Genomic DNA, 27553 nt, shown 5'->3' with positions numbered 1-27553 from the left:
ATTGATGACTGTATCGGCGCCGCCTCTTGCTCCCCAGAGGAGCTCGAACAGTTCATCCACTTCACCAACACCTTCCACCCCAACCTTCAGTTCACCTGGGCCATCTCCAGCACATCCCTCACCTTCCTGGACCTCTCAGTCTCCATCTCAGGCAACCAGCTTGTAACTGATGTCCATTTCAAGCCCACCGACTCCCACAGCTACCTAGAATACACCTCCTCCCACCCACCCTCCTGCAAAAATTCCATCCCCTATTCCCAATTCCTCCGCCTCCGCCGCATCTGCTCCCACGATAAGACATTCCACTCCCGCACATCCCAGATGTCCAAGTTCTTTAAGGACCGCAACTTCCCCCCCACGGTGATTGAGAACGCCCTTGACCGCGTCTCCCGCATTTCCCGCGACACATCCCTCACACCCCGCCCCCGCCACAACCGCCCCAAGAGGATCCCCCTCGTTCTCACACACCACCCTACCAACCTCCGGATACAACGCATTATCCTCCGACACTTCCGCCATTTACAATCCGACCCCACCACCCAAGACATTTTTCCATCCCCACCCCTGTCTGCTTTCCGGAGAGACCACTCTCTCCGTGACTCCCTTGTTCGCTCCACACTGCCCTCCAACCCCACCACACCCGGCACCTTCCCCTGCAACCGCAGGAAATGCTACACTTGTCCCCACACCTCCTCCCTCACCCCCATCCCAGGCCCCAAGATGACATTCCACATTAAGCAGAGGTTCACCTGCACATCTGCCAATGTGGTATACTGTATCCACTGTACCCGGTGCGGCTTTCTCTACATTGGGGAAACCAAGCGGAGGCTTGGGGACCGCTTTGCAGAACACCTCCGCTCAGTTCGCAACAAACAACTGCACCTCCCAGTCGCAAACCATTTCCACTCCCCCTCCCATTCTCTTGATGACATGTCCATCATGGGCCTCCTGCACTGCCACAATGATGCCACCCGAAGGTTGCAGGAACAGCAACTCATATTCCGCCTGGGAACCCTGCAGCCATATGGTATCAATGTGGACTTCACCAGTTTCAAAATCTCCCCTTCCCCCACTGCATCCCTAAACCAGCCCAGTTCATCCCCTCCCCCCACTGCACCACACAACCAGCCCAGTTCTTCCCCCCCACCCACTGCATCCCAAAACCAGTCCAACCTGTCTCTGCCTCCCTAACCGGTTCTTCCTCTCACCCATCCCTTCCTCCCACCCCAAGCCGCACCCCCAGCTACCTACTAACCTCATCCCACCTCCTTGACCTGTCCGTCTTCCCTGGACTGACCTATCCCCTCCCTACCTCCCCACCTACACCCTCTCCACCTATCTTCTTTACTCTCCATCTTCAGTCCGCCTCCCCCTCTCGCCCTATTTATTCCAGTTCCCTCTCCCCATCCCCCTCTCTGATGAAGGGTCTAGGCCCGAAACGTCAGCTTTTGTGCTCCTGAGATGCTGCTTGGCCTGCTGTGTTCATCCAGCCTCACATTTTATTCTGTGTGGATTTAGTGTCTGTTTAAACAGAAATCAGCCTCATTACTGCAGATGGAACATTAAGCTCCTTTTCATTTGTAGGGCGATGGTTATATTATTGATGCTGAATTTGTTTTAATTTGACCTATTTTTCTAATCAACCTGTTCAGGGGTGTTATCACATGATTCCAATCACTTAATCTGCACTGTCATCAACCTTTCTCCCCCAGCACGCCACCCCCCCAACTATTGCATAAAAGTTGCTCCCTCCATATCAGCTCTGATGAAGCGTTGTCTAGACTCAAAACATTAGCTTGTTATCTCTCTCTCTCTCTCTCTCTCTCTCTCTCTCTCTCTCCACTCATGCTGCCTGACCCTCTGTGAATGCCAGTGTTATTCTTTTGTTTTCAGATTCCAGCATTTACAGTAATTTGCTCTTATCCTATGTCATTACACACCACTGACATAGGTGGGACTTGAACCCAGGTCTACTCAGTCCAGGGGTAGGGACACTATTTTTACACCATAAGAGTCCCTTAGTTGAACAATCCCTGCCTTAAAGTGGCTGTTAAGTTCTGCCCTCTATCAATAACACTGCATTAAAACACCACAGGTGCTGGAGATCAGAAATAAAAGAGAGGGCCGAAGGAAAGTCAATCCAGACTTGAAGTATTAGTCTCTGGTGAGGGAGAAATGGAGTTGTTCACCCTAAAAGGATTGTCTCTCAATTTCTGCTTTCATTTAGAGACATTATATTAGATGCTTCAATTTAATACCCTCCTTCTGGAATCTTGAATACAAAAGTAGTATCGTTTTAGGCTCTCTCCAAATTTATATAGTGTCTCTCATGTAAAGTTGTCTCAAAATGCTTCAGAGTTGTAAGTTTTGCCCAATTCTCAGTCAATGAATCTTACAGACAAGGAAGGGCAAGATTTACATGAATGATGCTGGAACTGAGAGGGTATAATCATTTAGAAAGATTGAGCCAAGCCGGCTAATGCCTTCAGATGTTTTTGTCTGCAAGGAACAGCAGACTGATGGGAAGCAGTTTACAGGCAAGGCTGAAAGATGATAAATCTTATTCTGTAACCTCTGACCTGTCTCACTCTACTGTTCTCTGCAATTCTCTAATTATTTCTGACCCCCTCTTCTTTACTTTTTTTTGTGCATATGTCCCACGTGCTCTGCTTCTCTCACTCACATATTACTAGGATTGCTCCCAACTGTTATTGCTTCACAAAGCAAGTCTACACTTAGAAAAGACTTGTATTTATATAGGTCCATTCACAATCACCTGATGTCCCACAGTACTGAGCAAACAATTAAGCACTTTTGTCCCAGTTCTAAAGCAGTAGCCAATTTGCTCACAGAAAGCTCCCGCAAACAGCAATGAGAGAAGTAATTGTCGGTTGTAGAGTAAATGTTGGTCAGAACCAAGTTAAAAAGATAAACGAGGGTTGTGAATCTCCTCAGTTTAGGGGAAAAAGAAATAAAAGCATAAATAAATCTTGGTCAGGAGGCTCTGTCGTGACTTCTTCCTGTTCCAGAGGTGTTTCATAACATCCCCGGACAGCCTGATTAAAACAAATACCCAAATATTGGCCAGAGTGCAGAGAAATGTTACTAATGCTGAGGAATCTTTTCTCTTCATCCCAGAGGGAGACAGAGCCTCAGTTTAAAGCCTCACCACAAGAAAGCACCTCTGGCAGTACAGCACTCCCTCTCAGACCGGCACTAAAGTGTTAGTCTTGTCTTTGTGCTCAAGTCTCTGGAGTGAGATTTGCAAATGCAACATTCTGACCAAGAGGGGCAGCATTACCCACTGAGGCAGGGAAATTAATATATTTTGCATTTAGTCTTTTTAAATCAAAAAATTGAGTCACTGCACCCTGAAGAAAGTATAGTAAAATAATCAAGATCTGACAGGGTTTTAAAGGGCTTATCAAGTAGTTCAGGTCACAACCTGATTATCAGTCACCTTTTCATATCTTTCACTTTCTATTGAGTTCTATCTGATTTCATCCCAACTTCCTTGAAATTGAAGACAAGCATTGTTGCTTGGATGCCTTTATGATTTCACCACAGCTCCAGAGCCGTAGGAAAATTTGACAATGCCAGTCTTCCAAGGCACTTGTGTTAAAATCAGGTGCAGCTACATATGCAACTCCTCAATACTTTGGATCTAAGCAAAGTACTGTGGAGAAACTCACCAGTGTTTTATGTCCACGCGGCAACTGTTCCAAAGAACAGTCTCATCGAACTCCTGACATTAACATTGCTTCTCTCTCCAAGAATTTGGCAGGCATGCTGGATTTTTCCAGCATTCTCTATTTTTACTGCATATATTGGTGCCAGGCACAGCATCGAACACCATTGAAGTCAAGAGATAATGGGAACTGCCGACGCTGGAGAATCCGAAATAACAAAGTGTGGAGCTGGATGAACACAGCAGACCAAGCAAGCTCATCCAGCTCTACACTTTGTTACCACTGAAGTCAAGTAAGGTCTTGCAACAACAATAGCTTGCATTTATAGAGAGCTTTTAATGCAGTAAAATCTCCCAAGGTGCTTCACAGGAGAGGGATTTATCAAACAAAACCTGTTGCTGAGCCAGGCATATTGGGATAGATGATGAAAAACTTGGTCAAAGAAATAGATTTCACAAGTGGGTGAAGATCCCTGATTTCAATTAAAGCTCGGATTATAGTGGGCATAGCAGATGGTTATGAATATCACAGGGGCTTGGGAGCATGTTGTAATACAGTTAGTAAATGACACCCTTCATAAGCAGCGGCCTTCCGGGTCCTGTTGATACAGGAGCTGGGGACAATGCACTCCAATCACGTTGATATTGAAGGCCATGAATGTGGTATCCCTATACTTAGTTCTAATGTCTGCAAATCAAAGACAGTGCATATAACTTGTTCTTTTCAATTCATTCTCAAGTGCATGGGCATTGCTGGGATTTATCACCCATTCCAGTTATCTTCTCACAGATCAGAAATCACACGACACCAGGTTATAGTCCAACAGATTTATTTGAAATCACAATCTTTTGCAGCGCTGCCCCTCCCTCAGGTGAACCTTTACTGGATGAAAGGGGCAGCACTCAAAAAGCATGTGATTTCACATAAACCTGTTGGACTGTAACCTGATGTGGTGTGACTTCTGATCTTTGTCCATCCCTGTCCAACACCAGCACCTCCGATTCTAGAAGATCATTGCGGATCTTCAGCTTGAACTGCTGCAGTTTGTGTTGTCAAGGGCACCCCCAGCGCTGGTCAGTCAGGAACTCTAAGATTTTCACCCAGTGATAATGAAGTGACCACAAGTTGGGATGATGAGTGGAATTTGTAGGTTGTATGTTAGTGACAGTGTACTGCTGACACCTTGGCAAGTTGTTGCACTGTATCCGAAAGGTAATAAACTTTGCAGGCAGTGTGTGTTTAAGGCAGTCTTTGTGGTATCACTCAATAATGATGCCTGAAAAAATAGTTTGAAGGCTTTCTGCTATAGGCGGGAATGTTTCTGGATGTGAAAATAGTTTGAAGCAGGTTGATTGCAGCAAGCAACTCACTTCCTGACCAATATTCCCGGTCTGCGATGGCACACGTCTAGCCACTCCAATGTTATACACATGGCGATCCATGTTGGCATGCCCATCGCGACACTGACTTCTGGTTCCAGAGCTTACTAATTGGTCTTAGAGGGCCACACAGTCAGTAAGAAAATTAGGGGGAACATCCTGCTGACTCCCCAGAGCCTGCCACAAACCACAGGAGTGTGATGGAATACTGCCTATTTGCTTGGTGCTCCGATAACACTCAAGAAGCTTGATACCACCTAGAACTAAGCAGGCCTCTGGATTGGCATCACATCCACCACCTTCAAACTTCACTCCCTTCAATACTAATGCACAGTTGTGACATTGTGTACCATCTAACAGATGCACTGCAATAACTCACAAAGGTTCCATTAATAGGACATTCCAAACCTAGCAGGACACTGGGAGCAGATATATAGGAATGCCACCACCTGCGAGTTCTTTTCTAAGTCAAACACCATCCATATGTGGAAGCAAATAGCTGTTCCTTCATTGTCACTGAGTCAAAATCCTGGAATTCCCTTCCTAACTACACTGTAGATATACCGAAGCCCAAAGGTTTTCCAAACAGAACTGTCTATGGTATATGGTCTTTACTATCTAAGTCAGCATTTATTCTGCATCTTTAACTGCCCAGAGGCCCTAACCCTAACCCACTGGGCAATTAACAATCAACCATATTGCTGTGGATTTGAAGTCACTATAGGCCAGACCAGGTAAGGACAGCAGATTTCCTTCCCTAAAGGATGTGAGTGAATCAGATGGGGTTTTTTTTGCAACAATCAATATAGTGGTTACATGGTCACCATTATGCTAGCTTTTCATTTCAGACTTTAACTATATTCAAATTTCTCTATTTGTTGTGGTGGAATTCCAACCCACATGCCCAGAATATTAGATTAGGGTTCAGGATTAGAAATCTAATGACGTGACCACTATGCCACCATTTCTCCTTCAGCAGTTCCAGAAGGCAGCTCACAACTACCTTTTCAAAGCAACTAGAGTTGGGCATAAATGCTGATCTAACCAGCCACACACATATTAAGTGAAATAATAAGCTTAAAAAATTATTAATTACGGAATGGTTTCATTATATTGAATCTAATCTGTTGGTTGTGCAAGTTCTCACAGTGCTACTTTAGTGATCGGGACTCTGCTCTTCAAAATGGTCTATGGGATCTTCTCCAACCATCTGATACAGTGAAGAGAACTTCAGATTAAGGTCTCATGTAAAAGCCTGTAGCTCTGACAGCACAACACTCCCTTGGTACAGCATTGGAGCTTGTACAATTTATACAAGTCTCTGATTTAGGGACAGGATTCGTAACTTATCAAATCAAAGCTGAATGGGAAAAAGATAAAGGGACAAACTAAACATCACTACACCTTAAAATTAGCTGACCAACAAACAATCTTTCTGCATATTTTTATGGCTAATGTATAAGTATTCAATGAACAAAATACACTTAAAAACAAAGTTATGACATTAAATATTTTCTCATGGCAGAACACAGGGAGGATAATTCAGATGCCTGAAGATTGAGGACAGTTTTCGAAGGTGAAAACCCTTTCTGGTGAAGATTGCAAATGATACAATATCAGTAGTGGTCTAATTATCAGCTTGGGGTCCCCGTTCAACAGGTGTGTATGGAGCACCAGGCTAAGCTTGTGATGTTTTCCAAATCAATTTCCTTAACAAATCAACAGAAGCAAATATATTATTAAAATAAAAACGTCAAGTGAAACATAAAGTACCTTAGCAACATACCATAGCAACAGTGTTACTCAGATCACTTCGCTGTGTCACTTTGTGCTATGTCATTACAATTTCCACTTTCCTCATATTCAGCACCAACAGCTGAGCTTAACTGTGTGGCACCCACTAATTGCTAGTTAATGAAAATGGCACTTTACTGGATTGAGGTTATGTGAGGTGGTACAATTAGCATTTGATTAAATACTCCAAAAGAGGCAATACGACAGTGGGAACATGTTGCTCACTGTGTCCGTCCGAGCTTGTCCAACAGTTGAACAGTAATCACCAGGGTTTGTGGTGTGCAATCCTGGGGAAAGGGTGGTGGACACGAAATGGGTGGCATGTTTTAAATAATAAAGAAACTCTTTGAAGCCCTCCTCTTATCAACTATGTAAAAACAACTGGAGATGTGGGAGGGAGTGCAAAGAGAAGATTTGACTGGCACGGAGGAATTAGTAATGAAAATCCAGGTTCCTTCTCAAGGGTTCAGGTATGCAGGCTAAATGCATTGGTCAAGCAATGAGGGCAGTTGTGGCGCTGTGGGAAATCAGCTGCTAAAATCTCCAGGATACCATCCAACCAGAACTCATTTGTTTATTTGTTCTTGAGATGTGGGCATCATTGGCAAGGCCTGCAATTGTAGCCATTCCTAATTGCTATGGAAACAAAAGGTTTGCTTAGCTATTTCAGGAGCCAGTTCAGAACAAACCAGCATTGTGCTGCAGGAGTCACATCACTTGTAGGTCAGATCAGGTCATTAGTGAAGCAAATGCATTTTTAGGACAATCCAATAGTTTCATGATGATTATTAACGAGATTTTATTCTGGGTTTATTAACTGAATTTCAATTTCCTAGCTGCAGAGGAGGAAATTGAGCCCAGACTTTTAGAATTCTAGCCCAATAACATTACCATTACCACACTTGGACAACTCTAGACTTATGTTGTCGGGCACAAAAGCCTGGCCCAATATTCCCTTTAGGGAAGACAATGTAGCCCTACGTTACAGAGCATGTTGGTCATATTCCTAAGCAAGGACTCCAAGCCAATTACACTACTTGGAACTCAGTTGTGGCAGGAGATTCCCAAGAGGAGCATGAAACATGTTTGAGATGTCCTCAAAGCATTCCTGAAGAATTCAGACATTCCTGTTGATTTATATGAGACCGTAGCTTGTGACTAACCAGATTGAGGAAGGCTCATTAGGAAAGGCTCTGAATACATCAATAGGCTTGGTCACAGACGTTCAGAGATGAAGGCAAGGCAACAGAGGGAGGCGCACAAATCTTCAAATAATTCATTTACTTAACCCTGCAAGAGCCACCTGTCTCAAATGTGGCAGAGTCTGCGCATTTGACGGTCAGATGTCAAACTCAAATGGAAGCAAGGCATCCTCAATCCTGACAGACTGCCTAAGAAGATGCAAGCTGAAAGTCAGCACAGGGCAAAGGACAATGAAGAACCTTTCCATGATATGACTGAGGAGAGTGTTGTTTCCCATTTTGTTTCCACAGAGTCATACAGCATGGAAACAGACCCTTCAGTCCAACTAGTACAGTGGGCCATGTTCCCAAACTAAAGTAGACCCACCTGCCTGTATTTGACCCATATCCCTCCAAACCTTTCCTAGTCATTTATTTATCCAAATGTCTTTTAAGTGTTGTAACTGTAACTGCATTCACCACTTCATCTGGCAGTTCATTCCACACACTAACCACTCTCTGTAAAATAAAAATTGCCCCTCATGTCTTATTTTTTAATCTTTCTCCTCTCACCTTAAAAATATGCCCCCTAGTCTTGAAATCCCCCACCCTAGGGAAAATTAGTCCTGCCATTCACCTTATGTATACCTCTCATAATTTAATAAATCTCTATAAAGTCAACCCTCAACCTCCTACCTTCCAATGAAGAAGGTCCCATTCGATCCAGCCTCTCATTACAATTCAAACCCTCCATTCCTGGCAACATGTTATTAAGTCTTTTCCAAACCCTCTCCAGTTTAATAATGTTACAGGCAACCAGAATTGCACACAGTACTCCAGAAGAAGCCTCACCAACTTCCAGTACAACCTCAACATGACATCTCAACTCCTAAACTCTATGGTTTGAGCACTGAAGTCAAGCATGCTAAATGCTTTCTTAACCACCCTGTCTACCTATAATGCAAACTTTTTTTTAAAGAATTATGCAATGGAACCCTAGGTCTCTCTACAACACTACTCAGGGCCCTACTATTAATTGTGCAAATCCTGACCTTGTTTGTTTCACCAAAAAGCAATACCTTGCATTGATTAACTATCAAGAATGAGTTGCCAACTCAACAGGACTGCATGATAAAGACCAGAATCAGCATGCTATATATATAGAGCCAAGAGATCCCACAGCCAAAGGATCAGATCATAAGTCTGTAGTCCTACCACATCCAGTTGTAAACTCCATCTGCCATCCCTCAGCTCATTGATCCAATTGATGAAGATCTCTTTGTAATCTTAGATAGCCTTCTTCACTGTCCACTATAATACCAATGTTGGTGTCATCCACAAACTTACTAATCATGCCTCCTATATTCTCATCTAAATCATTTATATAAATGAAAAACAAAACTGAATCCAGTCCCAAATCCCTGTGGAACACAGCTGGTCACAGGCCTCCAGTCCGAAAAACCACCCTCTACCATCTACCTCTGTGTCCTACTGTTGAGCCAATTTTGCATCCAACCTCTCCCAATATCCCATGTGGCCTAACTTTACTAATTAGTCTACCATGCAGAACCTCGTCAAAGCTTTACTAAAGTCCAAGTGAACAATGTGTACCACTCTGTCCTCAATCTTTTTGGTTACTTCCTCAAAATAAAATCAATCAAGTTTGTGAGACATGATTTCCCTCCCACAAAGCCATGTTGATTATTCCTAATAATTCCTTGTCTCTACAAATGCATGTAAATCCTATCTTTAAGAATGACCTCCAACAACTTCCAATGGCTGTGTAGGGATGGTTGGTAAAGTTAAGGTGGTTCTTGATGTGTGCCCAGCTTATCCATCATGCATATTTTGATTCATTGTTCCCTCATTTGCCAACAAGGAAAATGTTGGTGATTCTCAGATAACCAGATACTCTCCACCACTGGCTGCTTTCCAAAACACTCTGGGCCTCTCACCTCTGGAATTCCCAGTGCACAGGGTGTCCTGTGCAGTGGACAATGGAAATGTCAGCTAAGCCATCCCTGGAGAAGCAAAATATATATACTGTGCCATTCCATGGTAGCACTGGGCAGTGCCCACTTTGTCCAAGTTCCTCTTTCATTCCTGTGCACCTCAATCCCGGTCTAAGTTGGCAAGTGAAGGGATTGTAATAGCTCAAAAACAAGATCTTGAGCTGCAGAACTGTACTCCCCCATAATCTGTAACCACATGGTCAGTAGATCCCATACTCTATCATTATTATCAAGGGAAGGGGCTAAGTCTGATTCAATGAGGAGTATAGAAGAGAATTGCAGGAACGGCACCGGGGCATCCAAGGATGAGTTGCCAACTCAACAGGACTGCATGATAAAGACCAGAAGCAGCATGCTGTATATATAGAGCCAAGAGATCCCACAGTCAAAGGATCAGATCATAAATCTGTAGTCCTGCCACATCCAGTTGTAAATGACTGCAAAGAATTATACAGTGAGCAGGGAAAGAGGCTCCAAAAACATTCCTATCTGCAATGATTGGAAGGACCAGCAGGTGAACGCAAAAGACAAGGCTGAAGCCTTTGCCATTAATTTCAGCAACCTATCTCAGCCTTTTCCTGAGGACACATAGTCACAGATGCCATTCTTCAACAATTTGTTGCACTCAATGCGATTTCAAAAGAAAATGGCTGAGAATGCTGAATACAGCAAAGGCTACAGGCATTGTCCTAGCAGAATACTGCTGAAGACTTTCGGCCTGGAGGTAGCCAACGCCCCCAGCAGCATTCACTTTCATTTTCTTTCCAGCTGCAGGAGACTCCAAGGTCCATGCACAGCAGTGGCACCCACAATTGGAAGCCAGCACCGTGATTGGCGTGCTGACGCCGATTGCCATGTGTGGAACATTGGAGAGGCTGTGCACACAGTTTAGAGGGAATGCCGGTCCCCAGTCAAGCTGTTCCAGTTTAAAAGTAACATTGGCCTCAGGTTGAGCAAATGGAAAATTTTCCAGTTTAGTTCCTATCCACAAAAGGTATGGTAAATCCAACTCAGCCTATTACCATCCCATCAGTCTATGCATGATCACCAGAAAAGTGATGAGAGGTTTGTCAATCGTCCTATCAAGCAACCCTCACACAGCAATAAACTGCTCACTGATACTCAGTTTGATGGGGGCATCCATGGCCCGACCATCTTCATTAAGGTCAGAAGTGGAGATAGTCACCAAAGATTGCAATGTTCAGTTTAATTTACAACTCCTCTGATAATAAAGCAGTCCAAACCATGATCGGTTTTGTTGTACAGCAGAGAGGGTCCAAGTGTAGCCATGTATTCATGGGCACAGGTAATTGTCCCTGTGGCTGCGAGCCAGACTCCAGCATGCTGTGTTATCTCCCTGGTACAGGGGTCATGGATATCACTGAATGGGCACAAGTTTTTCTGAAAGGGCCAGAGATCATAGACCATACTCTTACAAATGGTATAGGCAGGAAGAGAGATAAGATCCTGCAAAGAGTATTTGGGGAGTTAGGTAGAAACTTGTAAAGCAGGAATTCTAGTGTGGTAACCTTGGGAGTACTCCCTGTGCCATGTGCTAGTGAGGCCAGAAATAGAAGATAATACAGTTGAATGCATGGCTAAAGAGCTGTATAAAAGGGAGGGCTTCAGATATCTGGATCATTGGGATTTCGTTTTGGGCAGGGGGGACTTATACAAAAATTACAGATTGCCCCTAAACAGGAGTGGCACCAATATGCTGCAGGGAGGTTTGCAGGTGCCACTTGGCAGGATTCAGGTGTTTGAAACCAGAGCAGAGCAGTAAGTCAGCATGTGAAGTGACTGAAAAGAAGGTAGATATTAAGTCAAGTAAATCTAATAGGAAGTTCAGGCAAGGCCAGGTTAATGAATGTGGCGGGACTGGCACTCTGAAGTGTATATATTTTAATGCAAGGAGTACAGCAGACAAGGCAGATTAGTACGTAGAGCTATGATGTTGTAGCCATTACAGAAACTTGGGTGAGAGAAGCACAGGACTGGCAGCTCAATGTTCTAAGCTTTAGGTGTTTCAGGTGTGATAGAGAGGGAAATAAAAGGGGTGGGGAGTTGCATTACTGATTAAGGAGAATGTCAAAGCTGCACTAAAAGAGGACATCTTGAAAGGGTCATCCAGTTAGTTTATATGGGTAGAACTCATGAATAGGAAAGGTACAATTACAATGCTGGGATTATACTATAAGCCACCTAATAGTCTACAGGAGATAGAGGAACAGAAGTGTAAGCAGATCATGACAAGATGTAAAAACAACAGGGTTATCGTAGTGGGTGTTTTTACCGTCCCAATATTGACTGGGACTCCCTAGTGCCAGGGACTTAGATGGGGCAGAATTTGTTGGGTGAATACAGGAAGATTTCTTGAAACAATATGTAGATAGTCCAACTACAGAAGGGACTGTACTAAAATTTATATTGAGGAATGAATCTGGCCTGGTGATCGAAGATTCAGTGAGGAGCATTTTGGAAACAGTGATCATAATTCTGTAAGTTTTAAGGTAGTTAAAGTTAACTGTCTTTGGTGGAAGTGCTAAATTGGGGGAAGGCTATTTACAACATTATTGAGCAGGAGCTGGAGAAACTAGTTTAGGGGTCGCTGTTTGAAGGCATTTCTGACATGTGGGAGTCTTTGAAAGGCCAGTTGAACAGAGTTCAGGGCCAGCGTGTTTGTGCAAGAATGAAAGATAAGGATGGCAAGATTCAGGAACCCTGGACAACAAGAGATATTGAAAGTTTAGTCAAAAAGGAAAAGGAAGCATATGTAACATTCAGGAAACTGAAATCAGACAAGGCCCTTGGTAAATATAAAGGAAGCAGGAAAGAATTTAAACAAGGGATTAGGAAGGCTAAAAGGGGCCATGAAATGTCCATGGCAAGTGGGATTAAGGATAATCACAAGGCATTTTATTTGTATATTAGGAGTAAGGGAGTAGCTATGGAAAAGGTAGGCACATTCAAAGCCAAAAGGGGAAATTTATGTGAAGCCAGAGAAAGTGGATGGGCTCTCCCTGTATTCTATGTGGTCCAATTTTGCTAACCAGTCTACTATGTGGGCCTGTTTGTGGTAGCTGATATATCACAGTAGAGGTAGACTGAAGCATTAAACCTTGCATGACCTTTGCACAATTGGTGCAAATCAATGATGGTGCACTCATGTTTCGACAATTCATTCAGGAGCAGGGAAGCACCAATTAGCAGCTGCTGTGACATCATCATAAAATCCATACACTGTGGAAACGGGTTTTTCAGCCCAACAAGCCCACACTGACCCTCACAGCATTCCACCCAGCCCCATCCCCCTATAACCCACCTAATCTATACACCCCTGAACACTACAGGCAATTTAGCATGGCCAATCCACGTAGCCTGCACGTCTTTGAACTATGGGAGGAAACTGGAGCACCTGGAGAAAACCCACGCAGACACGGGGAGACTGTGCAAAATCCACACAGACAGTCACCTGCGGCTGGAATCGAACTTGGGTCCCTGGGCCTGTGAGGCAGCAGTGCTAACCACTGAGCCACCATGTCTTTTATCTTGTGGCTGCCTCTATGGAGAAACTCTGGAGAAACCCAACATATTTTCTCTTTTACATGACACTCCAGACATTGTTTCAAAATGAGCATTGAAGAGACAGCAGGTTACCAGCCCATTGCTAACAAGCTGGGAGGTAGAGGGGATGGCAGGGTGTGCCTGAAGTGCAGTGCCAGTCTAGGTTCAAATCTCATCTGCTCCTGAGATATGCCGTAACATGTCTGAAGAAGTTGATTAAAATGTTCAAAAACACAGCAGGGTGAGAATGATAGGCATGACAGATAAATTTACATTGCCATACCCCATTATGCCAGGGGGTGAGGATGTTTGCATATCATCTGTCCATCTGGAGTCCATCTGAGCCAGACTGCATGAATTGGGCTGAAGGGTCTACTTCCATGCTGTACTGCTCAATGACTCTAATGGGCTGTGGTCATAATGAATGGCAGAATGGGCTCAATGGGCCATGTGATTTACTTGTACTGTTATCTCTTGTCTTGTTTTGTGTTCCTCACTGAGAAACTGGGTGTGCTCCCAAGCGAGAAGTTCCACATCCAACTATACAGGGGAAGTCAGACCAGTGGCTAGGAATAGAAGAATTTAGAGAAAGCCATACTCTCCCAGAACACGTCTCAGGAATTTTCCAAAACCAACCTCAGGTTTTTACCTCTCTAGGGAGACAGTGTCAAGGGGGTCAGTAAACAGCTAAGGTGACAACATCAAGTCTATATAGAACACATCAAATACCCTTTCACTATTCCTCATTGTCATATCTCAGTACGGATGTTCCCCACCCCGTACCATCCCCACCCCCCATTCTACTGACGTTTGAAATCATTAAAATGTCGGCTCACTTTCTCACTGCTGACTGTGAGACGCAGTTCCCCAGGGTTAGCAATTGTGTGCCCACATCAAACAGCTGGTAACAAGAGGAAATTTTAGGTGCCAAAATTGAGAAGAAGTGCAAAATGCCCTGCAGGGGCCAGAGGGGCAGGGGAGGGCAAAGGTCAAAGAGCAAAGGATTAGAAAGAAGGGCACAGGGCCAAGGGAAGGGTGCATCAGAAAGGCATTTGCCCCACTTTAAACCCTGCTGACAATGCCTCCCAAGTTACAGATTAAAACTTCTGGAAGAGAGATATGGTTCATGTCACCTAATAACTGGATTATAGTCCCTCCTACAGTCGGTTAAAAGCTGGAATTTTACAACGCCCAACCCACCTGCTGGGAGGTTATTTGAAGGTACCTGTGTGGGTGTATAAAATTAGGTGGGCTGGAGGCGGGAGCAGCACAATACACCATTATCTACCCATCTCTGTTGGTATATTATCATCAGGTTTAAAATCCCTATAGTGTGGAACAGGTCTTCTGGCTCATTGAGTCCACACAACTCCTCTGAAGACCTCCCACCCAGACCCACCCTCTACCCTATAATCCCCATTTCCCATGGCTAACCCACCTGGTTTGCACACTATGGGACAGTTTAGCATGGCCAATCCACTGAAACCACACATCTTCAGACTGTGGAGGAAACCAGAGCACCCGGAGGAAACCCACACAGTCACGAGGAGAACGTGCAAACTCCACACAAACAGTCCCCTGAGGATGGAATCGAACCTGGGTCCTTGGCGCTGCGAGGAAATAGTGCTAACCACTGAGTCACCGTGCCGCCCGCTTGGGTGGAGGAGCGGGGTGATGGTTACATTTGAGAAGCGGTTGAGGACTCTAGGTCTGTACTTGCTAGAGTCTAGAGGGTCAGAGTGATCCAGTTGAAACTGACAGGATACTGAGGGGTCTGGATAGACCAGACAACAGCCAAACTCAGCAGCTCGCCAAGCATGTCTATAACCTTATCCACAACGCGAGCTACAAATCTTCTCGAAAACTTTTAACACCTACGAGTGCAACACCCTCAAACAATGGGAGACAAACGCCATCTGACTGAGAGCGACCCAGATATATTTTGTCTTAATGGTGTGTGTTTCTTTTAATGTTGTTTGCCTTTACTCCTACAGTCCTTGGAAAACTGAAAGAAGATCACTAAAAACTAAAGGTTCTGGATTGAACAGAAATGTAGAGAAGTAAAATCCCATTTCACATCCCTCAGATGCAAAGGTAATTGGGAAGGTTCACTATGAAGGTCACTCAATGGTCAATCTCATACACAATCATGAAAGTCACATATTTTAGAACTCATTTTTCACCTGAGCTCTTAAAAATATTTTATCCTGCTATGACTTAACAGCTAGACACATTCTGAAATGCTGAATGACAAATCAAAAAGGCAAGACTGAAATGATCTGATTACAAGAGTGTGTGCCTGCATATGTGCATACCGCTATGTTTGTGAATGTTGATGTGATCAGCCATGATCATAATGAATGGTGGTGCTGGCTTGAAGGGCCGAATGGCCTACTCCAGCACTTATTGTCTATCATCTATTGATGTCTAGATAGGCAGCTTTATCGTTATTTGTCTGCTTATTTGTCTTCTGCATGCCTTGGAAGGGAACTTGCATGTGGTGGCATTACCATGCCTTTGTTTTCCCTTGCCCTTCTAGACGATAGGGATCATGGATCTGGAAGGTGCTGTTGAAGGATCTTGGTCAGTTGCTACAGCACACCTTCTAGATAATACATACCGCCGCAACTGTGTGCTAGTTAATGGGGTGCCAATCAAACAGGCTGTTTTTTTTCCTGGATGGTGTTGAGCCCGAGTGCTGTTAGAGTTGCATCCATCTATCAAACTTCACGTTGCATCAGACTCTTGACTTGTGCCTTGTAGACGGTGGACATTGGTACATATGGTAGGTACACTATAGATATGTCAGTTGCAGATTTGGTGGATGCCCCACATTACCACCTTCGTAGAAGGCCAACAGAATTAAAGGTCAAGCGGGCATCTAAGTGGGCACAGTGTGGCCTTTCCCAGGATTACTACATTGGTATAGAAATCCCGTATCCCACTCCCAAGAGTTGTTGCTCAGTCAGAGGCCAAGGAAAGACCTAGAATGATTGAGGAACCCAGGCCTCAGATGAATGAGGATTGGAGGGGTTGCAGGATGGAAGTCATAACAGGAGGGTGAAGGGCAAGGGTCATCAACAAGAGCAGAGGGCCCTCCCCTGCCATGTGCTGTTGCAAAAGGATGCAGGTATCTGAAAAGGTCAATGTTGAGGAATGCTTTAACCACTGCTCAATAGGATGATGTCACATTGTGGGAGATCTCATAGAAGTAAAACTTATCATTGAAGTCTCCTTATCGTCCCAGTAACAATATCTACCAGTTGCATTGTTATCATGCCAAAAGCTATAGCATTGGAGTTGTTGCTCTTAGAGCAGAGAAGGCCAGGAAGGAGAGATAAAAAGGTGTAGAGCTGGATGAACACAGCAGGCCAAGCAGCATCAGAGGAGCAAGAAAGCTGACGTTTCAGGCCTAGACCCTTCTTCAGAAAAACGCTAAGGAGGAACCTGACTGGGGTAAACCAAATGCTGAGAGACAGAGAGACAGGGTAGTTGGGGGGAAACCTTTCTCCTTATTAGAGGGGTCACTAACTGCAAACATACTTTTAAGTTAAGGAACGGGAGTTTGAGGCGAGTTGAGGAAATGGTGTTTCACCCAGAGGTTTGTGGGTATCTGGAATTCACTGCCTAAAGGGTGGTAGAGGCAGAACCCTCAAGACATTGAAAAAGTATTTAGATCAACACTTGAAATGCCACAGCTTACAAGGCTACAGGCCAAAATGGTGTTACAATAGATGAATATTGGATGACCAGTATGGACATGATGGGCCAAAGGGCCTCTTTCAGTGCTTTTAAAAAGTCTATGACTTTGTTCTCTACAAACCCCACTTCTTGTTAGACCAGCCGGAAGTGATTGCCCTCCATTATGCTGGAGTCTGCAAGCTCTGTGGATCCCTACGCTGTAAAGGGAATGGCAGCAGAAAACCTCAGCAAACAGCCGCTCACAGTGTAGAAATGTGACTGCGCATACAACAACAAGAACTGCCTATGTAACACAGGCTGGGCCCTTTGAGCATGCACTGAGTGCTTTGAACAAGGGACGCTTCCTGGGACCCCACCAGCAAACACATGGGGTTTTGTTTTTGGGCCTCTTGTTGATATCAACCATGCCTGAATTGATTGGCCACTTAAGGACCTCAAGTGGCAACAGGTAGAAAGGCTGTCCACGAGATTTCCTGCCCCATATATAAACGAGGGAGAGGTGGCAGGCAGTGTTCCAATTGAGCACCCTTTCACTCAACTAAATACCCCTGTGCCTCCAAACTTAAGGGGAAAGGCATCAAATTCTGCTCCGTGTTTCTTTGTACGTTTCTGTGCAACTGTAGATGTTGGTATGGATTATGGGTATTTTTATCTATATGTGTGTATCTATGTACACGTAGGTCTATACTTGACTGTGCACAAGTATGTCTGTGTGCTTGCATGTGTATAATTATATGCATATACATGTACATACGTGTGTGCACATTTTGTGTATGTGTGTGATACCAGTAGAGTCGTACACAAGAGGAATCCCAGCACTCGAAAAGGTGCCAAAGTGGAACAATAGAATCCATCTCAGCATTTGCTGAGCTTCTCTTCCGTTCTGATAATCAGTGTCACACCCACCAGCGGGTACAGCTCCCGGCATGAATTTTTTTTAACTTCACAATGAGAGCCACAAGCTCGCAATCCCTCTATTCTTTGCAAGTACACAGGCACACACAAATAAAAACGGACATCTGGCACCTTGCGTCTTACCAAGGTGAACCGCTGAGAACTCAGTGCTTGATGGCTGCATGCATTGCTGCTTTTCACAGCCCAGCATCTTTACAGCAAGGTTGGGTGGGAGGGAGGAATTTAATCCCTCCTTCTCAGTATCCGTGCAATAACCACAGCCCTTTCCCCTCTTCAGACATCTACCTCTCCCTCCCTACTTAGTGACTGTCCCACCGTCCTGAAACAAGCAAATATGTTGTATGTGCGCACACACACACACAGGTAGGTTTGACCTTCTCTCGCACATCCCCTGTCACAGCCACGCCAGAACATGCCTTTTCTTTGTTCAAAGGAGCCTCTCAGTTACCTTTTGGAACGTCGGAACATGCTGTTATCAAGGAAGTACGGCATAGAAAAATTAGACAGAACAGTCCAGAGGGAGTCAGACATGGTACTGCAGAGCTGACATTGTGATGGTGGCGTTAGGTTGGTCCACAGCACCGTCTAGCCACCGAGGAAGGAAAGCTGTAGTAATTCCCTCGATGGGTTTGGCAGATTATTCCACCGGTCTGGGAAGGGGAGGATGCTACGCGTGTGAGAGAGAGTGTAAGAGAGTCTCTCTGTATGTGTGTGAACGCATTGCCACCAACAGTCTGGAAGAGCTGGCACCTCTTCAAACCCCCACCCCCTGTTCCTGCATCGTCAAGAATCTGCCCCAGAGCTCAGGCACAATCAGTCAGCCCCACATTTGCCCCCGCCATATGGGAGTGTTCGGGGGGTTGGGAGGAGACGGTGTCTATTCATAAAGCTGCCGTCAATTTATCCGGATTTCAGCTGAAAAGTCCAGACCAAGAGGCTGCCAGAGAAGATGAAAGATCACAATGGGAAAGGGAGAAAAGCTAGAAAAATGATAAGTGAAAGAGGCAGACAAGAGAGAGAAAAGAAACAACGGAGACAAAGAGACAAAAAGGGGCAGAGATAATGACAGAAGGAGGAATTTGAGGGAGGGATAGGCACACCTACAGAAATAGGGACTGATACAAATTCAAATACGACAAGAGTCAAGAGATGGAGAGAAAGAAGGAGCGAGGTATAGTCGAAGGAACATCGGGATACAGAGGGAAGCAGAGACTCAAATACTCACATTCATAGTCTCATCTTACTCTTACACACATTCATATATGCACGCAGCCACGCACATTCTCAGTATACCTTACACACTACACACTCTCACATACATACTTGTCTCTCTCACGGAAAGAGAACGACAGTCCATTCGCCCCTCAAGTTTAAGGTCAGGGACAGATGGAGACTAAGCTAGAGTGAATTAGAATCAGAGCGAGACATGCTCTGAAAAACAGACAAAGAGATAATCGTACAAAGGTAGGAAGTGAAAAATAGAAGCAGACACAAACACAGGAGAGGATAACAGTAGAGAGACCGATTGTGTCAATTGCTGTCTTTCTATCACGATGACACTCAGGAACGGAGTGAAACACAGAAGCAGAAAACAGCAGATCATTAAAAGAGAGAAGCCAAGAGAAAGACTGGGACTGAAACAGTGATTGATTAGAAGCAACTTGAAAGACATAACAGATTTTTTCAAAAAAGTACAAAGATGGAATGATTTAAAATTTTATATGCACAGAAAAGTCTGTCAAACCCTCCTCAACCACATGGAGTCACCAGCCTCTCAACAAAACTAAAGCAGTTTGAACAGGGCTGTGTTCCCTACACACCCTCCCAGTTGGGCTTGTTCAACCTGCATCCTTACCCTGTCTGCACCAAAGACCAAGTTATGCAGTCCTGAGCCACAGTAACAAACTCTATTTATGAAGCAACATTACCATAGGAAAACATTCTAAGATGCCTCATCACAGTGAGTTTGACACTAAGCCATATAAATTGAAATAACTGCACAGAAACCAGTATCCAGTCACCAAGTCACCCTTCATCTATGTGTGCACAGTAAAATCAGGAGGGCCTCTGAATCCCCTGTTTATATCTGTCAGCCAGGGCTTTCTGACTGGCCCAGGTTAACAACCCCAATCAAAGGTCTCATAGTCAATAAGATCTACCTGTTTCCAATCACAACATAAGGAGCTTGCAGGGTGAACAGCCAAAAGCCTGGGCAAAGAGGTAGGTTATAAAGAGCATCTTGAATGAGGGGAGAGATGTGAAAGACAGAAGGGTTTAATGAGAGAATTCCAGGAGTTTAAGATCTGGCAGCTGAAAGCACAGTCAGCCATGGTGCAAGGAATGAAATCTGTGATGCTCAAGAAGCCAGGATGGTGTGATGACATTTTAGAGGGTTGTGAAGTTGCAGGTCAACTACAGACAGAAGAGGTGAAGCCAAGGTTGGATCTAAGGCAGATATTAAAGTTTTAAAATGTAGGAATTGACAGATCAAAACACATAGATTGTTCAATTGATAGAGTTCAGAATCCGATTGACTACCTACACCAGAAATGCTTTTATTCATTTGAGGGATATGGATGTTGCATTTTACATGACTATTTATTGCCAATCAATTATTGTCCTTCAGAAGACACAAAAGGTGAACTGTCTTCTTGAACTGCAGCAGTGTATATGCTGTAGGTAGACCCACAAAGCCATGAATGAGGGAGTTCCATGATACAGAGCCAAGTGACAGTAAAGGAACAGTGATATATTTCCAAGTTGGGATGATGTGGGAACTTGCAGCTGGTGGTGTTCCCTTGGAACTAGTGTCAATATCCTTCTCAATGGTAATGTCATGGGTTTGCAAGATGTTTGTAGATGTTACACTGATTATATTCAATGGTGGTGGTGAAGGGAATGAGTGCTGAAGATGGTGATGGAGTGCCAATCCAGCAAAGTTGTTTTGTCTTGGATGGCGATGAATTTCTGAAGCATCAGTGGAGCTGCACTCATTCAGGCAAATGAAGAGCACACTCTTGACTTGTGTCTTGGAAATGGTGCGCAGGCACTGGGGAGACAAAAGGTGAATCACTCATCTCAGCATTCCCAGCCTCAGATCTGTTCTGGTAGCCAGAATATTGATCAGACAGGTCCAGTTCAGTTTCTGGTCAATGGAAACCCCTGCCATGTCAATAGCCTTAATCAATCTCTTTCAGAGAGACTGGCTGAGGGAGTAAACATCCTTCCTTTGTATTATTCAAAGTTCTTTGCTTCTTTATGCAGATATATACATTTTCCAGGTATCCGCACTTTTATAATAATCAATACTCTCCACTTCATGTCTCAATTTCCAAAGCCCGTTGTATTCCTCATAATACAGTACGAACCTTTATCCATTTTAATGCTTGGGGTAAATCCATATTTTGAAAAGGCCATTATTTCACACTTCATATTTACCTGTAGATGTGCTGCTGATTCCCAGCATATCAATGAGACAGGATGTGATGAGCTGGGATGAATGATCGATTTCTCTACCCTGTCACCTTGTTTATTGATTCATTCTTTTCAATGTCATTTTGGCAATTTGGGACCAGCCTCCTCATCTTACCTTGGATGACGATCGTGGTGCTGGGCATGTCATTGACTTGCCTTCCAGCAAAATACACAGAGGAAGACTTGTCACGGTATGTTGGGAGTTCGAGGCCACTGCAGAAAACTAAGTACGATATGCAGGTTGACAATACTAAAATGTAGGAAGTACTGCACTGTCAGAGATGATGCATTAAACAGAGTCTTGGTGTCTGCATAAAACACTTGAGCATCTGATCTCTTTGTGAAACATTTGAGGACTGATCTCTTCATCAAACACGTTCAAGAAAATAGTTCATGGCTCACAACAAAGATATATTCTAGTGAGAAAGAGCGATTCTAGGAAGGGGGTAAGCCAACAATGATGATCCAGGGATGTTAAGGATAGCATTGTATTGCTATCCACTCTGTCTGTACCCCTCATGATTTTGTAGACCTCAATCAGATCCCCCCTCAATCTCCATCTTTCTAATGAAAATAATCCTAATCTACTCAACCTCTCTTCATAGCTAGCACCCTCCATACCAGGCAACATCCTGGTGAACCTCCTCTGCACCCTCTCCAAAGCATTCACATCCTTTTGGCAATGTGGCGACCAGAACTGTACACAGTACTCCAAAAGTGGCCGAACCAAAGTCCTATACAACTGCAACATGACCTGCCAACTCTTGTACTCAATACCCCGCCCAATGAAGGAAAGCATGCCGTATGCCTTCTTGACCACCCTATTGACCTGCGTTGTCACCTTCAGGGAACAATGGACCTGAACACCCAGATCTCTCTGTTCATCAATTTTCCCTGGGACTTTTCCATTTACTGTATAGTTCGCCCTTGAATTTGATCTTCCAAAATGCATCACCTTGCATTTGCCCGGATCTCGGCCCGAAACGTCAGCTTTTGTGCTCCTAAGGTGCTGCTTCGCCTGCTGTGTTCATCCAGCCCCACACTTTGTTATCTCGGGTTCTCCAGCATCTGCAGTTCCCATTATCTCTGATACAAAATTAAGACTCCATTGTGTTGGGGGCAGTATATCAGCAGGGACAGGGGATTGGCTAACCAATAGAAGACAGAGAGTTGGGATAAAGAGGCATTTTTAGGATGGCAATCTGTAATAAGTGGAGTGCCACCGCAGATCGTGCTGGGCCCACAATTTCTTACAACTTATGCACTTTGTCAGGAAGAATGAAGGAGCTGAATATGATTTAAGTGGAGAAAGACTGATGAAGGCCACAGCACATAAGAATTTGGGAGTCAGTCCTTGTGCACAAATTACAAAAAAGATGAGAATAAGGGTTTGTCCATTTAAGACCAAGAGAATAAGGATTCTTTTTCTTCTCTGAGGGTAGTGAACCTCTTTATCGTAGAGAGTTGTTGAGGCTGGATCATTAAGTCTATTCGAGGTTGAGATAGTCAAATTTTTAATGCACACGGGAATCAAGAATTATGGGGAAAAGTCAGGAAAGTGAAGCTGAGCCACAATCTCATTGAACAGCAAAACAGATTTGATTGATTAATTGGGCACTTTCGTTTTGATGTGTTACGGTCTTACTCATTGACCAGGTCGCTATACAAATCATCCATAAACTAGATGTCTATAATTCTAATCCAGAACTAGGTCTTTATGAAACTTCCAGGGACTGTGGATCACCCAGGGCTGAGTGTCTACATAGAACGTAAGGAGACTAGGATTCTATCTGCAACATTTGAGAACCAGCTCTCTAAATGATACACCTGGGGAATAGGTCTCTACATAAGGCATCCAAGTAGTAGGTCTTATTATGTGTGTCTCTGCAGTCTCTATACAAACACCCATAGACTGGTTCTTTGTATATAACAGCTGGGGAATGGGTATCTACATAAAACACTTGGAGATTGGGTCACTACATAAAGTACTGAGAACCATGTCACTACATTAAATATCCAGGAACTGGGCATCTACAGGAATCACCTGTGGACTTTGTCTCTAGAGATAGCATCTAGGAGTGGGTGTCTGTATGAAACACCTGGTGACCAAGTGGATAGATACTTTCTAATCAACTTGTTCAGAAATGTTATTACACAACCTCTCAAGCAGGTGGGACTTGAACCTGCCCTACTAGTTCAGGGCAAGGTACATCACAATTACAGCACAATACTCGAGGAGTAGAATGCTACGTTAAACACATAGAGGATGGGTCTCTACAGAAAACATACCCGGGACTGGGTATATACAATGTCTCCAAATAAAACATGTGGAAAGGGAACCTGGTTTCTTTATAAAAATACCCAAGGAATGATCCTCAATATAAAGCACCCAGCTAATGGGCCTCTACATAAAACAACCTGGGGTTAAAATATGTGGAGGCTGGGTCTCTGTATATGTGAGAGGTGCAGAGGGAATTTACCAGGATGCTGTCTTGGTCTGAGAGTTTGTGTTATGAAGAGAGATTAGATGGACTGGGTTTGTTTTCTCTGGAGCAGAGAAAACTGAGGGGAAACCCCATTGAGATGAACAAAATTATGAGTGGCATAGACAGGGTGGACAGGAAGAAGCCTTTCTCCTTGGTGGAGGGATTAATGACCGGAGGCATAGACTTAAGGTAGAAGACCTAGAGAAGATGTGAGGAAATTTTTTTTTCATCCAGAGAGTGGTGGGAATCTGAAACTCACTTCCTTTATTTTATTATTCATTCACAGAATGAAGGCATCGCTGGCTCGGCCAGCATTTGTTATCCATGCCTAACTGCCCAGAGGTCAGTTAAGAGTTGACCACCTTGCTATGAGTCCGGAATCACATTAAGGTCAGACCAGGTAAGGATGGCAATTTTCTTCCCTAAAGGGCATGAGTGAACCTATACAGTGTCTGTAAGAATGGTAGAGGCAAAAACCTCAGAACATTTAAGAAGCATTTTGATGTGCACTTGTATGTGCACAAGGCATACAAGGCTAAAGGCCAAATGCTGAAAAAAACTGGTATAGTTAGGTACATATTTTTGATTGGCACAGACTTGATGGGCCGAAGGGCCATTTTTCTGTTCTATAGACTCCTATATCTCTATAAAACAGATGTGGATCACGTCTCTGTATAAAACACCTGGGGTAGAGTCTCTATCTAAAGTACCCAGGGACAGGGTCTCCATATAAAACATCTCAGGTGCGAGTCTGTTTGTAAAATGTCCAAGGACCTGGCCTCTATGGAAAACACCCAGGATAAACCACCACTAGACTGGATGTCTGGGAATCTGTTCTCTTCATAAACACTCGAGGGCTGAATCTCTACATAAAATCCCTGGGGACACAATCTCTCCACAAACCACCTACAGACCTCTACATAAGATCTGCTGAGACTGGGCCTCTGTATATGGGAATGAGAGGGTAGCACAAAACTGGCCAGACTTCACAATTTAATCAATTGTGGATCATTCTCTGAGGAACTAATTGGGCTCAAAAAGATTGATGTTCACTTGACTCATTCCCAAATATCTAGCACAGAAAACATCGTCAGGAACAGAGGTGTGGCAAATCAGATCAGCTCATGTTTCTAGTGGATGCCACAGTTCGTGGTCCAGGATCTCAGATCCTGGCTATTCACTGTTGATACTTTAATCTTGTATTTTGTGATAGCATATTGACTCTGATACAAGATTAAAGCTTCCTCCCTCCACCAGTCCCACCCTCATAGCCAAAGCCTTGGGTATCAATTACTCTCAGGATAATGCTGCAGTAATGACATCACAAGGGATGATTTGCTTGGGTGAATGTCAGCATGCATCAAGGACGCAGAGTGCAGTGAACGTACTGACAGCTGTGCCTGGATAGGGACTGGCCAGGCACAGAACACCACCTCTCCTGTAAAATTAAATCAGTGGGAACTGGAACAGATGCCATGTGTCGTTTCTGAGCAGTAATTTAATTCTGCAATTCAGATGATGGCCACAATCCACTCACAATGCAGCTTACAATATTGCCTGAACCACTCCATCAGATAGTACACTAGTCAGCAGTTCTGAGTATCCATTGTTACGACTGCAAACCATCTGATTGGTCTAGATTCTTGCCTATAATTCAGTCCAACAATCCACCATTGAGACAAAAATCACCCAAACCAATCCATTAGGTTTCTATTGATAAATCATTCCAGACTATCAATTACTCTATAGGCTATATGTATAATCTACTTGTTTCTGATTCTGAACTACTCAGTTAGATTCCATGATGAAATTCACTTCCAGATGTTCGCAATATTTCATACAGAAGATCTATGATTAAATTCAGGTCTGTAACTGACTCCTGAATATCAATCATTCAATATATCACGTAGAATTTTCAGCACAGAAACAAATTTGTCTCAAATGGTCCATATTACTTTTGATGTTTCCCATCCCTTATCAATTATATATCAATAGTTGTGAATGATCAAATTTCTGTTTCTTTCTCCGTCGTGTGTTTACCTCCCTTTTAGATGCACCTATTCACCTTAACTTCGTGCGATATTGAGTTCCACATTCTAACCACTCTCTGTGGAAAGAGATGTCTCCTCAATTCATGATTGGAGTTATTAGTATCTGTCTTGTTCTTAAGATCCCCTAGCTTTAGTATTAACATTATCTCCAGCTCTATTTATCAAACCATTTCACTGTTTTAATGGTTTCTTTTATATCTCTCCTCTTTCCTGGGTATTTTCTGGTAGGTATAGCCTCTTTGTTCGTCATCCTTCAAATTCTGCATATTTTTGCACATTTTATTCATTCATGGGATGTGGGTGTCACTAGCAAGGCCTGCATCTATTAGATATCCATTCTCGTTCTTGAACAGAACAGCTTGCTAGGACATTTCGAAGGGTATTTAAAAGTCAACAACAATGCAGATTTCTGTCCCTAAAGGGTATCAGTGAGCCAGATGGGTTTCTACAACAATTGATGATAGTTTCATGTTCAATTTCACACAATACTAATTCTAAATTTATTAATTTAATAATCCACAGGATGCCACGGTGAGATTAAGACCATAAGAAATAGGAACAGGAGCAGGCCATTTGGCCCCTCGAGACTGATCTAGCATTTTAAAGGATCATGGCTAATCCAACATTCCTCACGTCACTTTCCTGCACTTTTCCTGTAACCCTGACTAATCAAGAATCTATCTATCTCAGCCTTAAATACATACAAGGACTCTATCCCCACAGGTCTCTATGGCAAGGCATTCGAAAGACTCATATCCTCTGGGAGAAGAAATCCCTCCTCATTTCAGTCTAAAATTGGCTTCCCTTTATTCTGAGACTGTGCCTCTGGAAACATCCTGTCAGCATTTAGGGATAATGGGAACTGCAGATGCTGGAGAATCCAAGATAATAAAGTGTGGAGCTGGATTAACACAGCACGCCAAGGAACATCTTAGGAGCACAAAAGCTGATGCTTTGGGCCTAGACGCTTTGTCAGAAAAAGCTCTGTCAGCATTTACCTTGTCAAGACCCTGAAGAATCCTATATTCTTCAATACAAAACACCTAACCCACATTCCCAGAAATTAGCCTGGGTCTCTAGATTACAGTGACCAATGACAAGACCTCTACACTGCTATTTCCATCATCTTTGCATTCAACTTGCATGCACAGACCAAGAGTGGGCTCTAATACATGAAATATAAATCAATCATTCGTCTCCAGCAGATCCCGCTTGGAACTCATTGTTACACATTTGAATCTGCCATATTATTCTCTCAGGAATAGCTCTGCTGACCATTCTTATAAATGGGCCCTGCTTCCCTCAT

General features: G+C 43.8%; 1 protein-coding gene across 6 annotated transcripts in view; it reads right to left on the bottom strand.

Annotated features, from left to right (window-relative positions):
- Positions 1–27553, bottom strand: part of LOC125447503 (microtubule-associated serine/threonine-protein kinase 1-like) — a 139657-nt gene that overhangs the window by 80443 nt on the left and 31661 nt on the right. For 5 of the 6 annotated variants that reach the window (XM_048521934.2, XM_048521935.2, XM_048521939.2 and 2 more), the window contains exon 1: positions 18685–18827. The exons of the other annotated variant lie outside the window; for it this stretch is intronic. In XM_048521934.2, the coding sequence (XP_048377891.2) occupies positions 18685–18767 (83 nt within the window). In that variant the 5' untranslated portion in view covers positions 18768–18827. Of the gene's footprint in view, positions 1–18684; positions 18828–27553 lie in introns of those variants that run through there. 6 annotated transcript variants of the gene reach the window in all.

The sequence above is a fragment of the Stegostoma tigrinum genome, chromosome 35 (assembly GCF_030684315.1).
Source record: "Stegostoma tigrinum isolate sSteTig4 chromosome 35, sSteTig4.hap1, whole genome shotgun sequence".
NCBI lineage: Eukaryota > Metazoa > Chordata > Chondrichthyes > Orectolobiformes > Stegostomatidae > Stegostoma > Stegostoma tigrinum.
The sequence above is the reverse complement of the archived record's forward strand: the minus strand, read 5'-3'. Positions and strand labels throughout refer to the sequence as shown.